Below are 15,732 nucleotides of genomic sequence, written 5' to 3' on the forward strand. Positions count from 1 at the left end.
TAGATTATAAAAAGGAAAACTGCGTGAGAACACGCGTTATTTGATGATCTTTGATACAAAACAGATCAAAACAAGGAACAAAAATACACAAATCTGCAAAATGTGCCGGCCGCGCTGTCTCGATCCGCGGGCTGGGCGAATTTGTTCGGTGGCCAAAGACAGTCTGGCCGCCGACCCATAGATTAGCAATCCGGGGGAGTTGTTAGCTCAATGTTCCACGCTGTTTTCTAAAACTGAGAGCACCGTAAACCCAGCCTAAAGATAACAGAAGAATATCGGAAAGGTAGAAATAACTGCGAGGATAAACGCTCGCTTTCCGACAGCTTTTCTCTACCTAAACAGAAGAGTGGGTTATGTAAACTGAGTCTATATGTAACGGAAGGATATCGGAAAGCTAGAAATAACTGGGGGGAAAACGACAGCTTTCCGACAGCTTTTCTCTACCTAAACATAAAAGGGGGGAGGTCTCCCCCCTTCTATGTAAATCGATCCTATATGTAACGGAAGGATATCGGAAAGGTAGAAATATCTGCGAGGATAAACGCCCGCTTTCAGACAGCTTTTCTCTACATAAACATAAAAGGGGGGAGGTCTCCCCCCTTCTATGTAAATCGATCCTATATGTAACGGAAGGATATCGGAAAGGTAGAAATATCTGGGGGGAAAACGACAGCTTTCCGACAGCTTTTCTCTACCTAAACATAAAAGGGGGGAGGTCTCCCCCCTTCTATGTAAATCGATCCTATATGTAACGGAAGGATATCGGAAAGGTAGAAATATCTACGAGGATAAACGCCCGCTTTCAGACAGCTTTTCTCTACCTTAACATAAAAGGGGGGAAGTCTCCCCCTTCTATGTAAACCGATCCTATATGTAACGGGAGGATATCGGAAAGGTAGAAATAACTGCGTGGGAAAACGCTCGCTTTTCGACAGCTTTTCTCTACCTTAACATAAAAGGGGGGAGGTCTCCCCCTTCTATGTAAACCGATCCTATATGTAACGGAAGGATATCGGAAAGGTAGAAACATCTGCGAGGGAAAACGCTTGCTTTTCGACAGCTTTTCTCTACCTAAACATAAGAGGGGGAGGTCTCCCCCCTTCTATGTAAACCAAGCCTAAAGGTGACGGAATGATGTCGGAAAGGTAGAAATACCTGCGAGGGAAAACGCCCGCTTTCCGACAGATTTTCTCTACCTAAACATAAAAGGAAGGGAGGTCTCCCCCTTCTATGTAAACCGAACTTATATGTAACGTAAGGATATCGGAAAGGTAGAAATAACTGCGAGGAAAAACGCCCGCTTTCAGGCAGCTTTTCTCTACCTAAACATAAAAGGGGGGAGGTCTCCCCCCTTCTATGTAAACCGAGCCTATATGTAACGGAAGGATATCGGAAAGGTAAAAATAACTGCGAGGGAAAACGCTCGCTTTCCGACAGCTTTTCTCTACCTAAACATAAAAGGGGGAAAATACCTTAGAATATAACTGCTGTTTTTTGTAAGCTGTAGCATAAACACGGATAAAAGAAGATCAACTCCGACGAAGACAGCCGGTATGGACTGTATGTCTAATTTTGCCACAAAGTAGACGTAGAATGTGCGTGCACATTCATGGTGCGTTGTTTAAAAAAACTGTAACAGAAATGACTTAAGCGGGATCGGTGTTTACTGCAAATGGGTGTATCTTAAAGATCGAAGACCTTTTCGGGTATATCAGCTATTCTCAAAGATTTTGAAAATTGAGGCACTATTAGTCCCCAGGAGAGAATATATCTGCTTGGAGAATATATTGGTTACTGATGTACCATAATGTTTCATCTATACGATGTATATAAGGATGCTTAAAGTCAATGGAAAGATATAGTATGCATTTAATTCATGTTAACGAACGCGGAAAGGTTGCGGAAAGCTCAAATCTTACTTTCAGCGGCATTAACGGCCCCGTAAACTCTGCTGAAATATTTTCCGAACTTTAATTCTTGTTTCCGTCATTCGGAAAGTTTGCTTAAATATTCGATTTCGTGCTGTGTGTGTTGATCAAGGTAGGTTATAAACTCCAGGTGCTTACGACTTTACGTGTGTAATACTACTGTAATTATGGGATAAAAAGTAGTTAATGAATCATGCTGGGTTTGTGCAATGTTTAGCTTGTGACTGTAGTTGAGGTTTTGGCCCACGAACTTTGAATTTGGGACAGATCTGTATCTAGATGATCCAGAAATTTGTTTAGTGTCTCAGGGTATAGTTCAAAGTTCCAAATTTGAATGTAACCGTGGCCATACAAGCGATATGGAAAACAACAAGTTCACTGTGCCCTGTTTGCTTGTTGCGACAACTTATTTTGAACTTGTTGTACTGTAAACTACTGTTCACAGTACAACGATTTGTACTGTGAACTACTGTTCACAGTACAACGATGAGAAAGTTCACTGTGCCCCGATGAAAGCAGCAGGGCTGCCGAGCTGCCACGAAATAAGTTGTCACAACAAGCAAACGTCGGTAGAGTTCAAACACAAGGTTGCGTGCCTATAAGATTAGTACAGAAAGTTTGGAAACTATAAAGTTATAAAATGTTGAATTGATTTACTAGTAGCAACCTGATGAAACTACTCACGGCACTTAGTCTTGAGCACTTTTCATAGTCTCACACTACCAAAATATAATATACATAATCACACTGTCCATAGACAATATACAATGTACTGTAAAATTTGCATTTTAGTTTGTGGCGATTTAATGCGAAAACTTGAAATCACCTGAAAACTGCCTATTCTGTCTTCTGCGTGCCTTCCACCTTGTTTCCTTTATACCTTTATTCCTTTATACCATCTTCGGGATGGTTTCAGCCACGTACAATAACTAAAAACTACAGCGAACTCTCCATTTACTACCTACCGCAAAACCAAATGACAAAGAACTTAAAACAGTATGTTATATGTTATATGCGTACCTTGAGGATTCTTCGGTGATGTATAGGCTGTACCTAGGCCTGTGTTGTCACCCTCTTTTCACTCTGGAAGGTTACCTCTTCTTCTCCCAGTATATAACCAATTCCCCATTTTCTGAAAGGAAGTAGACAGGTGTTCCTGATTCAGAGCAGCAGCTAGGACAACAAAAGGCAACCCAGGACAAAGGGCACTTAGCCTAGTAGTTACCATTTTACACGAAAATTCGTAAGAAGACAGTTCTGCATGGCAGCCTTACCCAACTTAAAACTCCGTTCTCCCCTTGTTACAACAAACTTGAGAGATTTAGCAAAAATTCTACTAAAACGTATTTTACATAATCAGCATCTAAACCTACAAATATGGACAAAGATATGCTATAATTTGATAAACTCACCTGAGGTCATCTACTATTGTCCATTGTCCATGGTCGGCTCTTTCGTGCTCAGAATCGTCTAGCTATAGCAAAATCGTCAGCATCGCCTTCTGGACGTCAGGCAAGTATTTAACTAGTAAACAACGTCAAGAGTTGAAGGTCTTTCGAGTCATTAACCTATAAAGGTGTCCGCATCGGTGGTTGACCTCGAAACAAACGACGCCTTTACGATAATTTCTAAGCTGAGAAATGGACTCCAAAGTAGACGGTTAGCTCTAGAAACGACTCATGTCGGGGAGACTGAAACAACGTTTCGATGACAGCGCTATGGGAGATCGTAAAGCGACGGAAAGTGAAGAAGAAGATGCGCCATCATTTTATTTGAACCTTGGCCCCCAGCGTCCTAAAGGTCAGTTTGGCATAGACGGTTCCAAAACTTAAACGGGGGTCTTTTATCTAAATTAATCCTAATAAATACCAGACTGTCAATCTAAATTGTTATCATAACATCAATAATGGAGTTGAATTTTATAAATAACCATTCTATTTGTTTTCTAGTGACTAACTATTAATCGTTTTACTATAATTTCATGAATAAGCACCCCCATGACATATCTGACATTGTGAAATGTGATCTTCTACAACATCAAAACGTACCAAAACAATGCTTTTTTTAACGTACAAATACTCTAGCTTACTAGCTAAGTATCAAATGGCAAATAAATATACATATTTTATCAAAAAAATCGCAGGCACAAGTAATTGATATTTGACAGTTACCTTTTGTTTGAAAACCCGTTTAGTGTTTTTAGTTGTTTTTTCGCGCTCGTAAAAATGGCGGGTCTTGTAGCAGACTACGACTCGGACGACTCTTCGGACACGGAAAATATCGATGAAGAACTCCCCGAGGAAGCGAACAGGTCTGTAAGTCCGAGACGAATAAATGAGGCACACTTACCGTTTGAGGATATGGTCCTGGATAACACGGAAATGGTGTATAGAGCTTCTGTTTGTCTGCTCTTTATATTTGTGTCCTATCAGGAAATAATGTTCTTGAGTTTCCGTATTCTTTCTCTCTTCCCCTTCAAGATACTGACTCACACACTTTCCCAAAATAAGAGTAGAAAAAGAGACTGAAACTTCCGTCAGAGCTCTAGACACTTTATAAGATCTGTGAAGATCACATGAATAGAACTGAGATGACTAAGTGTTGTTTACATAGAAAGCCCCCCTCCCCCCCGTCTAAAACAACGCTTACATGTCCATGATGTTGTCATTATCGTTCTACAGGGAAGACCAGAAAGGAACGAATTATCTTGAAGGAGCGTCTTCGTCCTCATCTGATTCCGAGGACAATGTTGCATTACCAGATAATAGCAAATCTACTACAGAATGGAGACAGAAACTCCCATCTCCAAACCTATTAAATGTACAGAGCAGAAATCCGGGAGGAAGAACCCTTTCACAAACTAGTAAACTTCCCAACCCTCTGATTGGTGGTCAAGCGAGACCCACACACGATCGTACGTCCGCTGGACAGAGCGCCTCTATTTTCCACAACCCGTACAAGATTGCGGAACGTGAGAAGGAAAAAGTTCTGGAGAAGCACGTGAAACTCACGCCCAACGAGCGCGAGAAACCCTCGCACCTCGCGGGAAAGAAAGTCTGCTGGAACTTCCGCAAGGGGAGGTGTCGCTTCGGTCACAAGTGCAAGTACGCGCACGACAGCGATCTCCCAATCTCACCCCAACCCACGGACGCACCCACGGGAACTGTAGCTTCCTCTGCAGGGTACTTTGATCAACCCGAAGTGCTGAACGATGAAGAGGACCCAGATAACCCTCTACAGCAGAGGAAAAAGAGGCCAGGACTCAGCCAAACTCTGCAGCCGCCGAAGAAAAGCATCAAGGCCTACCAGAAACAGCTGGCCGTGGAGAGGCCGTGGATGGCTCAGAAGTGAAGACAAACTGTCCATGACATTCGACTAAAACTGGTATCTCTCTGGACCTACAACACTTTTGGACCTTGATGATCCACTGTATTCTGCAGCTCGGAGGTTGTGGAAACAGCCTCTGGCTGCATTCAGTCTTTCTTCTTTCTTTGGACCTTGCTGTTGCCAAGTGATTTGACAGAGCACTCAAACAAATTTCATCGTCATCGATGAAAGAATTAAACTTTTTACGCTTTGTGTGTTTTGTTGTCTTTTTAGGCATACTTGTGCATTTTGCATAATATTCCCATTATAAAGTTAAGGGTAACACAGATCCGATTCATGGCCCAGCGATGTACGTTGCCAACATGCTGCAGCTTCAGTGATACCCGAATAAAACGGCAAATTATATAATGAAATAAATACACAATGTACCCAGCAGAGATTATGTGCCCAACAGTGTCTTTACTTATTAGTGTTTGAACATGTGTTTGTTGTCTGTCTTCTTCATTACCATTGCCAAGAAGGTTGCTGTAATTCTTGTTTCTTTCACTGTGACTTTATGTTCAGTTTTCAGTCACCCCTGTATCATGATGTATCATGAACTCATCATCACAGTGAAAAAAACTGTTGTTATTATTTATAATGCCTTCACACATCCTTTCTGTAAATCACATTTCACCACCGTGAAGTTGAAGTTCAAATTTCCTTACACCGTGAAATTTTGGTACCGTGTGTAGGACTTGATGAGTCCTTAAAATGAGTAAATTTGGGCCACCTGGTGCTTGTTAAGGTACTGCAGGGGAAATTTCGGCTCTTGTATCTTTACAGCTTACAGCTTTTTTTACTCATCACATTAGCTAGACATGGTTTCCTTTCTTCACATCTTCAGTTACCCAGGTATTTTGGCTCAAACAAAGACGTTCAAGAGTTTTGGGTTTAACCTATATTTGCAACATTAATGCCACTTTGTCAGAGACGGTAAGAATTACAGTACTAGTACAATATTCAGTTACTGCCTAGTGCATACAGTACTGAAGTGAACTGCCAGGGGGCACTGCTGCACTGGTATTTAGGGTAGTTTTGCCTGGGCCACAGCAATATAGGTGCTGAGTAAAGGGCCACTGCCAAGTCTCAATCAAATTCACCATGGAACAAGATTTCTTTTATTGGTCACAACAAGTTGATAACAATACTGCAAAGGTTGGACAAAAACCCCTCTTCAAGTTTTTACAAAATGAGTGTGACAAACTCACAAAGGGATGTGGAGAGCGAACAAAGAAAATGACAAACAGCAAACTTATTACTTGGCTCCAATGTTGTAGCAAACCGTAAACAATGAGACAAACCAAGCTCTTAAAAATATATACATTATTTATAAATATCTGCATCAGGTAAATGTTTTCAATGGACTGCACAGAAGTAAAACATTTTTTTGACTTTCAAAACCCTGTTGTTGTTGGAAGACTTTGTTTCAGAAAAAAGAAGTTTTCAATGACCAAACATTGCACAAACAGTCTTATCTCGATGCTCCTTATCTGCCTTAATCAGTTCTGAGATTAAAAAGAAAACACTTCGAGTTTTGTGTGTATTCACTGAGAGAGTACTAATGGTATGTTAACACAGCTCACAGTCAGGTAAAGACTATGAAATATCTTAATTCTTTCGTTTTACATAGTACATACACATGAAGTATGATGTAATGTCAATGGACTTGTCAGTCAATACAAAGCATTAATTTTCTACAAATTTTTCTGCATTAACAACTTCCTGATAAAGTTACAAAATGCTCATCATTTACTGACACAAAAAATTCTAAAATCATTACAAACAAGAAAATTGTCATTAGCTACATGTATCAATTTCCTTCAAGATTCCTTAGACTGTTGTCTTAAGATGGTGGAAGTCTTTCTTTAACCTTGTCCTCGATGTTGCTGTAGTATTGCATCCTGGTCAAGATGTCCTTGGCCTTACTAATGTCACCTGGAAGGGAGAGCAACATTTACCTTTGTGGCCAGTCTTGATGGCATTGATAAACATCCTTTGTATGAAGTTTGGACACATACAGACACATCTACACACACAAAAAAACAATTGATGTGAATCATGCATTGAAAGATTAAGTTAACCCAACCCACCTTCGTCAAAAGCATCTGACAATTCCTTACAAAGTCTGGCCAGTTTTTCTGAGAAAAAAGAAGACAACACACAAGATTTTGATTAGAAGTGAGAAGAAAGGACTACAGTGTGGATGGTACATACAGGTTTAATCAATGTACCAACTGCGGGGAATAATCTACACGGCTGTATGTACATTTTTTTTGTATCGAAGGTCTCACCCTTTACAATTGCATGTCAGATTAGACCACAACATCCAGTAGCAAGACTTCAGTGTTTCCGATAGAAAAGGTGGGATGTCCCTGTAGTTCAATTGGTAGCAGCCTCAAAGTTGAACTCCTGGTTCTAATTAGTTGGTAACAGGCAGTCCCCGGTTTGAATTCGGGGAGGGCATCCTGGTTGAAGCTAATTCATTTTTCGGAAGGGACAAAAAATGGGGGTCCAATGATCAAGGAGGTGCCTCCAGCAGGCATTACAACAGCCTCATTACTTACTAATAGATACCTTACTGGCTGTACTTCAGATTGTAGAACAGACAAATCTCTAAGCAGATGTTGGGAGGCAAAATCCATAATTTTTTTAGCTTCTTGTTTGTGTTACTAACTGCATCCAGTAAGAACAGACAGTTTGTAACAGGAACAGGGAGCTAGAAAAAATGTAAAAATTTTGCCTCCAAACATCTGCTTCGAGACTATGAACAGACCTCTGTTTTCCTCCGCTACGCTCCTGACTTCCTCCTCCGTCTCTGCTTCTCCCAGTCTCTCATTCGCTTCCATCACTTCCATCAGCAGCTCCGGATCCGAGAGTTTCTCTCCCTCCTCGATGCTCTCTCCTTCCAGTTGTAACTTTTAGGGAAGCAAGAAATAAAATGTACTAACTAGTAAGAGTCTTATGGATAAACAAATGTATTTTCTTTTTTTCTATATCAAAAGCCAAAATACTACACGTCAAAAGTAGAATGTGTTGTCAGCTTTGCTCAGTTTCCCTCCTTCCTCAATACTCTCTCTTTCTAGTTGTAACTTTTCGAGAAGCAAGAAATTAAATGTACTAACTAGTAATAACCATATGGATAAACAAATGTATTTTCTTTTTTTATATCAAGAGCTCAAACAATGAAATACTACAAGTGAAAAGTATGTGTCGTCAGATTTTCTCAGTTTCTCTGCCTCCTCGATACTCTCTCCTTCCAGTTGTAACTTTTGGAGAAGCAAGAAATGACATGTACTAAGACTCGTGATAACCATATGGATAAACAAATGTATTTTCTTTTTTATATCAAGAGCTCAAACAATGAAATACTACAAGTGAAAAGTATGTGTCATCAGCTTTTCTCAGTTTCTCTCCTTCCTCGATACTCTCTCCTTCTAGTTGTAACTTTTAGGGAAGCAAGAAATAAAATGTACTAAGACAAGTAAGAGTCTTATGGATAAACAGATGTATTTTCTTTTTTTATATCAAGAGCTCAAACAATGAAATACTACAAGTGAAAAGTATGTGTTGTCAGCTTTTCTCAGTTTCTCTCCCTCCTTGATACTCTCTCCTTCTAGTTGTAACTTTTAGGGAAGCAAGATATAAAATGTACTAAGACTAGTAATAACCATATGGATCAACAAATGTATTTTCTTTTTTATATCAAGAGCTCAAACAATGAAATACTACAAGTGAAAAGTATGTTTCGTCAGATTTTCTCAGTTTCTCTCCCTCCTCAATACTCTCTCCTTCTAGTTGTAACTTTTAGGGAAGCAAGATATAAAATGTACTAAGACTAGTAATAACCATATGGATCAACAAATGTATTTTCTTTTTTATATCAAGAGCTCAAACAATGAAATACTACAAGTGAAAAGTATGTTTCGTCAGATTTTCTCAGTTTCTCTCCCTCCTCAATACTCTCTCCTTCTAGTTGTAACTTTTAGGGAAGCAAGATATAAAATGTACTAAGACTAGTAATAACCATATGGATAAACAAATGTATTTTCTTTTTTTATATCAAGAGCTCAAACAATGAAAAACTACAAGTGAAAAGTATGTTTCGTCAGATTTTCTCAGTTTCTCTCCCTCCTCGATACTCTCTCCTTCTAGTTGTAACTTTTAGGGAAGCAAGATATAAAATGTACTAAGACTAGTAAGAATCACATGGATAAACAAATGCATTTTCTTTTTTTCTATATCAAAAGCCAACATACTACACGTCAAAAGTATGTGTTGTCAGCTTTGCTTAGTTTCCCTCCTTCCTCAATACTCTCTCCTTCCAGTTGTAACTTTTAGGGCAGCAAGAAATTAAATGTACTAACTAGTAAGAGTCATATGGATAAACAAATGTCTTTTCTTTTTTTATATCAAGAGCTCAAACAATGAAATACTTCATGTGAAAAGTATGTGTTGTCAGCTTTTTTCAGTTTCTCTCCCTCCTCGATACTCTCTCCTTGCAGTTGTTACTTTTAGGGAAGCAAGAATTAAAATGTACTAAGACTAGTAAGACTCTTATGGATAAACAAATGTACTTTGTTGAAAAAATCAAAAGCCCAAATACTGAAATACTTGCATGTCAAAACAAAAGTATGTGTTGTCAGCTGAATGCTCAGTTTCTCTCCTTCCTCAATACTATCTCCTTCCAGTTGTAAGTTCTTGCTTGAGTAACTATTTTTGGCATATGTTATTACCTGGATGTCTAAGCTTCATCAACGTAACTAAATTAATAGTTACCATGTAGAGCCCTCTGCTGAGGGGCTTCTGTAGAGTCCAGTAGGCCTTGTTCACCCAGGCTGACTGGGCAGAGGCATAGTCCTGCTCCTCCTATCAGGGGAGAGATGAACTGCATCTTAATCCAGTTTAAAAACCACAGCATTGTGAGGGATAAGGATATAAGGTAGAATATAGTCTGTAAGTATTCAGATCTAGCATTTCTTTGACCACAGGCATGCAAAGTGGTCAAAGTATGACCCCTCAATGACAAGGAACGGACGGAATTATGATTTGACTTGTATTATCATTTGTATTATGATTTGTACTTTGATTGTTATCATTGATTTACTATTGTTATCATTACCTTTATTGTTTTCATTATGATCATTATTATTATTTCTATATGTTGATATTTCTGTTTGTATTATCAGTTATTTTATGTACGCAGGGCCCCTCTGAAAAGCAGTGGTAACCACTGAGCAGGGCTACCCTGGATAAATATGACAGAATACAAAAAATAGTTAAAGGTCCATGTTTGTTTGTTTGTTTGTCCTCACCTCCCCATGTTGAGAGAACCTGTCTGGATGCAGCACACGTTGAAGGTCCTTGTACTTTGTTGAGAGTCTGTTGTTGTCTATGTCAAATTTCCTGGCACTGAAAAACACATACAAGTACCAAGGGTTAATTATTTTCATACGCTGCTGTTTATGTATCAAAAATATCTCAGTGCCTTGAGAAACAGTGCTGGGAGTTTATATTTCGAATGACATGTCACACTTATAAAATCTATCTAGCTCTAACAAGTCTATTTTGTATGTTTGAACCTTTGTTTATTCATGAGAAGCTAAAATCGGCCTGTAGGCCATTTTTCATATTGAGGATGACATCTGATGAAGCCCCTACTATGCTTGATGACAACAAGTTCCACTCTGTGATAATTCTTTGAAGTTGATGCTGGCTGCCTAACCTCAAAGAAGAAGAACCAAAATTTGGACAACTCAATCTTAGGTTGACAACTCTAGCTGGTACCTGGCTGTAGTCATGACTGTTTCTCGTTCTGTTCGATCTGAGCCCAGGTGCATCCACTTGTTTGTTTCTCCCGAAAATAATTTCATCAGAACATAGGATATTGGAGTTTTCTTTTGTTAAGTTTTTTCACAACCATTGTTCCCTCCGCAAAAGCGCCACCTACAACAGCTACTTATAGCGGCGAGAAGCAGTACTCCAGTCAGAAGCTCTGAAGAAGGTGTCTGACAGACACTGAAACGTCAGCAGGCGACGATTTACTGATTGTGAAGAAATCTAATATCCTAGTTTGTTTTTCATTTTACACATCATGCACAGTGATATACACACCAATTTTAATCTTACATGACAGCAACACACCGCCATATCGTTACGTCATAAGGTGGTTTATAGATTATGCAATACAGATAACGTAATGTATGAAGTTACAACGTGACATTACCAGTCCATGACGTCAAACAACGTGGCCTGGGCAGCCGGCGGCTGGACCATCTGACAGAACTCACAGAAGAACCATCCTGACGTCTGCTTGGTGCAGTTCCAACACGCTCGGCTCACGCTGCAATAACTTCTCAAGCGAGGTAGAAAACTAGCACCGCCATCGCAAGGAAAAAACGAATTTCTAGAGGCGTGTGTAGACGAGAAAGATGTTGCCTGTATTGTGATTAGATGCCGCGTGGCTGTCTTTGAAAGTACAGTCATAGTCCTGTTGGTTTGAAGGAGAAAAGCGGCATTTTTGTTGAAAAAGTACAGCCGAGCACGAGAAAGTGTGACTTTGGCAGCCATTTTGTGACTTGCAACCTTTGCCCCCTGACCGGATGGAGTGCCTCACTGAGCGCGCCCTCTGGCGAATCATTTTTAAACTGCAGGGTCTGCCTTTGTGTCAAAAATTGATATTTCGTGGGTAACACTAGCTATCAAAGCAAAATGAATCTTGAAATTAATGTCGGTTTGAAATTACAAGAGACTTTTCATCACGTATGGTGCTTACTCTGATGCCTGATGTCAAATTTCTAACATAATCATAGAATCATATAAACGTATTGAACAAACTTTAATCCAAATAAAACCAGCATGAAGAATAATTCCTACCAAATGTTTGGAGTTCTTGCGACCGTGCATAAAATACATACTAACAAGCGAAGCTCCCGAAGCTTCGACAAATGGCTTAATTTGCCCAAGTTGGAAGGATCTGGAAGCGGATGTGTGGTTTGGATGAAATATACCGTAACATGACCTATTTACGTGCAGGACCAGTTTACGTCCAGTTTGAGTCATGTCTACATGTCGCGATGTATTATGCCAAAGCCTGTTCTCATGAGCAATAAAGAACGTCATAAGTATGATCCTTAGCCATCTCTCTCTTTTATACAAAACAATGAAAAGGTTTACGTCCAGCGACATAACAGAATAAACTCCTGAACCAGTAACAACAAGTTGCACGGAAGCGTCATGCATGACGAATTTCATATGTAATTCGACACCGCGTACTTCATCATGTTTTTCTAACCTACACGATAGCTAGTATATTCTAAAAGTAGCTGATGTTAAACCTTTCTTTGATATTCAGACTATCCATGGTGATTCAAAGTTTGAAACTCTTACCAGTTTTAGGAAGATTTGATACCACCTAGCGACCCCCGCACTGGAGATTAATTTTTGCACGACAAAACATAATAGCTATGCGCGTATCACGTGAACGCCACGTGCCACGCATGTTGGGGAAATTCACAGATCAAAATTGTTTTCTTCCATCGCGTCAAGCAAGTTGCGGGACAAACATAGTGATTTTACGACCATTTGTCTGTAGACTACTTTGGACAGTTACTGTGCATTTTTTCTGGTCTATGTTCTTCAAGCATAGCGCTAAAAGGGAAAAGACTGTGTGGACGATAATAGGTAAGCCTAGCACAATTCTACATCATATACATCAGTATGAATACATGTTCGCACGGCGTTAAACAGGTGATGAAAACGTACAGACCATGAATTTTCTTTTTAAAAGAGCTTATATTTCTGCCCATGGGTTTAACATTTGGCTCTGTCCGTGCGTAAATGTGTTTTGAATAAATCAGATGTTAATTGGTCATGTCATTTAACATTGAAACGGAGATCATGACTTTAACAACTATTTTGTTTTTTCCTTTTGATTGCGGGCAGGCAATGGATGAAATGTAGTACGAAAAACATTGAAACGAAGATCATGACATTAACAACTATTCTGGGTTTTTCTTTTGATTGCGAGCAGGCAATGGAAAAGAAGGGTTCGACCTCTTAGCTTTCTCTCACCCTTTGGCATAAACAGTACGCATGGAACATCGTGTTTCTTTATTCTCCCCTCAGAAATTGTGCCCCAGTTTTTGATGAGGTCGCGTTACGTAGCCAAACCGCACGCTACGACGGAGAAGGCCAACAAGGTCTTTTGTGTGATCAGTAAGTCCGCTGTCTCACCCAGAAATAGGACGCACGGCTCAAATTTCGGGGAATAATTATAAAGTGTAAAGCCTTTTATGAATGTGCACTAAACTTCGGATCATTGTGATCATTACTTTGCAGGCGACACTCCGAGTAAAAGAAGTAGGTACTGAGAAAGAACTTCAATGAAACATGCCACTGTTGAGCTGCGACCTGAGGTTTGCGGCACAGCCTGCCCTGCTGTAAGGGCCCTATCACATTAGTGCGTATATTCAAGTGCGTATGGGTCGCGCATCAGCATTTCTTTGATTTGAGTAAAGTTTGAAGGGAAGAAGTTCTTTTCCACTTTCAGACCTACTGCTGTGCAGCAACAAAAGAAATGACTTCTTCGGCTGCAAACTTAAACTAAACCGAAAACATGTTAATACGCAACTCCTGCGGACTTGCATATACGCACAAGTGGGACAATGTCTTTGGCATGAGGAACACGACCCACATAGATCGCAGTTCACCCTAGGTTTTTCTCGCCACTTACCGACCCATTTTCATCTTCAATTTGCTTTGGAAAAAATGGACAACATCTTTGGTCAGGAGCTTCATTCTGATATCTGCCCGTTTCTATAAAACAAATGCGCACAGTCCACTGTGCCCAATTTACAACTTTAAACGGTTAGCTCACCTTGGCGAATTTTCAACGCTAGAACTTTTTTCCCCATTATACCTATTTTCTGTAAATTCCGAAATCTTGGTTTTAAAGGTTAGTTCACGACCAACGCTCCTATGAGATCTTTTGGTGGTAAAGACCGTATCCAACTGACAAAATGGGGTTTAATAGCCACCGTATTCAACTGACAAAAGAGTTTTATTCGCCACCAAGTGCAGAGAATAAAACTCGCCACCGTATCCAACTGGCCAAGGAGTTTTACGGTAGCGAATAAAACTCCTTTTGCCAGTTGGATGCGGTCTTTGCAACCAAAAGATCTGAGATTAGATGAACGCTATCTTTCTCGTGAATTTTGATATGTACATGTATTTAGAATATTGTTATAGCTCGTTATGCAGTCTATTGTAATGTATTGTCTTTGTCAGCAGGGCTAGCCCTTTGTAATAGCCTCATGCTAGTTGGGCAGTCCTGGCTGTGTGTCCTCAACAGCCAAACCAATAAATAAACAAATGAATATTTCTTTTTTTCGATGCAAGTTGGGTGAACTTTTGTGCACGAGCGGGGTGGCTATCTTCTGGAGGGTCTCTGATAAGCGGCGCTTTTATTAAAGCTAATTGTCTCTTGTGAAGGGAAGGGTATCATCTGGGAAATCTGTCGGTCCCATATCGCCCTGTCTCCAGGGTTTTGTGCTGTGCTGATTGCTCCCGCATCTCTTGTTAACTGGGTATGATATGGAACGATGTTATCAGTTACAGCCCTGTAAGGCTACTCCGATCTTTGACCGGTTAAAGAGTCTACTTATGGTGCGTAATACCTGATCAAGTAAATTCATTCATGATCAGTTGTGAAGTTGCAATTTTTCATATCTATGGTAGGTTTTAGCCGAGAAAAAGAGAGAAAGAGAGTTGGGGGAGAGAGAGATACATAGAGAGGGAGAGAGACACAGAGAAAACAGACAGATGTAGAGAGGTAGACAGAGGGGGGGAGAGACAGCCAGACAGCCAGAGATAGATATATATACAGCGAGAGAGAGAGAGAGAGAGAGAGAGAGAGAGAGAGAGACGTAGAGATAGATAGGGATATATTCAGCGAGCAAAGAGATAAACAGCAAGAGAGATAGATAGAGATAGAGAGACAGACAGAGATATATACACACTGGCTAGATACAGAGAAACACATAGAGACAGATGGATAGATAGATAGAGAGAGACAGAGGCGCAGATAGAGAGACAGAAAGAGAGAGAGGGAGAGATTTCATGACTATCATAAGAATATCTTCGACTTGCTGTCGTACATTTGTCGTGCAGCAATCTGCAGTATCCTGGGCTGAAATCTGTCATTAGGAGAAACTCAGCGCTAAGATGACAGCTCTGTTAAGTAAAGACGTAATTGCCACACGACCGCCTGTTGCTCAAAGCTTGTATAAGTGCGCCCCGCTAGCCTGTGCTGACCCAGTGGGCTTGTCTTTGCCTGGCACGCAGTCTTCTGACAGGTAAGATTAAGGTAAGGTCAGAGATGGCTGTCCGCACAAACCGTGGGAGGCAATCAGAAGGGTCCCCCGAAAGTGCGAAATGG

General features: G+C 40.3%; 2 protein-coding genes across 3 annotated transcripts; one reads left to right on the top strand and one right to left on the bottom strand.

The window, feature by feature from the left end:
- The first annotated feature begins 4,104 nt into the window (after positions 1-4,104).
- On the top strand, positions 4,105-5,692 carry LOC136423107 (uncharacterized). 2 transcript variants are annotated; one of them, XR_010753716.1, is made up of 3 exons: positions 4,105-4,239; positions 4,610-5,343; positions 5,426-5,692. XR_010753716.1 is itself a non-coding variant. In XM_066411134.1 (2 exons), the coding sequence occupies exons 1-2, from the start codon at positions 4,154-4,156 to the stop codon at positions 5,277-5,279; spliced, it is 756 nt and encodes a 251-aa protein (XP_066267231.1). In that variant the 5' UTR covers positions 4,105-4,153; the 3' UTR covers positions 5,280-5,692. The 2 variants fall into 2 exon arrangements, 1 of the variants encoding a protein (XP_066267231.1); XM_066411134.1 differs by having other exon boundaries at positions 4,610-5,692.
- A 700-nt stretch (positions 5,693-6,392) lies between these two features.
- Positions 6,393-11,887, bottom strand: LOC136423097 (iron-sulfur cluster co-chaperone protein HscB-like). Its single transcript, XM_066411122.1, has 6 exons — positions 11,521-11,887; positions 10,610-10,706; positions 10,074-10,163; positions 8,071-8,212; positions 7,388-7,435; positions 6,393-7,232 (listed from the first exon to the last, which is right to left on the bottom strand). Exons 1-6 carry the CDS (start codon positions 11,862-11,864, stop codon positions 7,141-7,143), a joined length of 813 nt encoding a protein of 270 aa, XP_066267219.1. The 5' UTR covers positions 11,865-11,887; the 3' UTR covers positions 6,393-7,140.
- Between the last annotated feature and the right edge of the window lie 3,845 nt (positions 11,888-15,732).

This window comes from Branchiostoma lanceolatum, chromosome 1 (genome assembly GCF_035083965.1).
Source record: "Branchiostoma lanceolatum isolate klBraLanc5 chromosome 1, klBraLanc5.hap2, whole genome shotgun sequence".
Lineage (NCBI taxonomy): Eukaryota > Metazoa > Chordata > Leptocardii > Amphioxiformes > Branchiostomatidae > Branchiostoma > Branchiostoma lanceolatum.

Excerpts from the sequence above, each read along its gene's own strand:
- LOC136423097 (XM_066411122.1), bottom strand. The coding sequence starts at position 11,864 with ATGGCTGCCAAAGTCACACTTTCTCGTGCTCGGCTGTACTTTTTCAAC. Across the intron at positions 10,707-11,520 it reads TTGTTTGACGTCATGGACTG|TGCCAGGAAATTTGACATAG; the intron begins GTAATGTCACGT and ends TGTGTTTTTCAG. Across the intron at positions 7,233-7,387 it reads GTCAGATGCTTTTGACGAAG|GTGACATTAGTAAGGCCAAG; the intron begins GTGGGTTGGGTT and ends TCTCCCTTCCAG.
- LOC136423107 (XM_066411134.1), top strand. The coding sequence starts at position 4,154 with ATGGCGGGTCTTGTAGCAGACTACGACTCGGACGACTCTTCGGACACG. Across the intron at positions 4,240-4,609 it reads CTCCCCGAGGAAGCGAACAG|GGAAGACCAGAAAGGAACGA; the intron begins GTCTGTAAGTCC and ends ATCGTTCTACAG.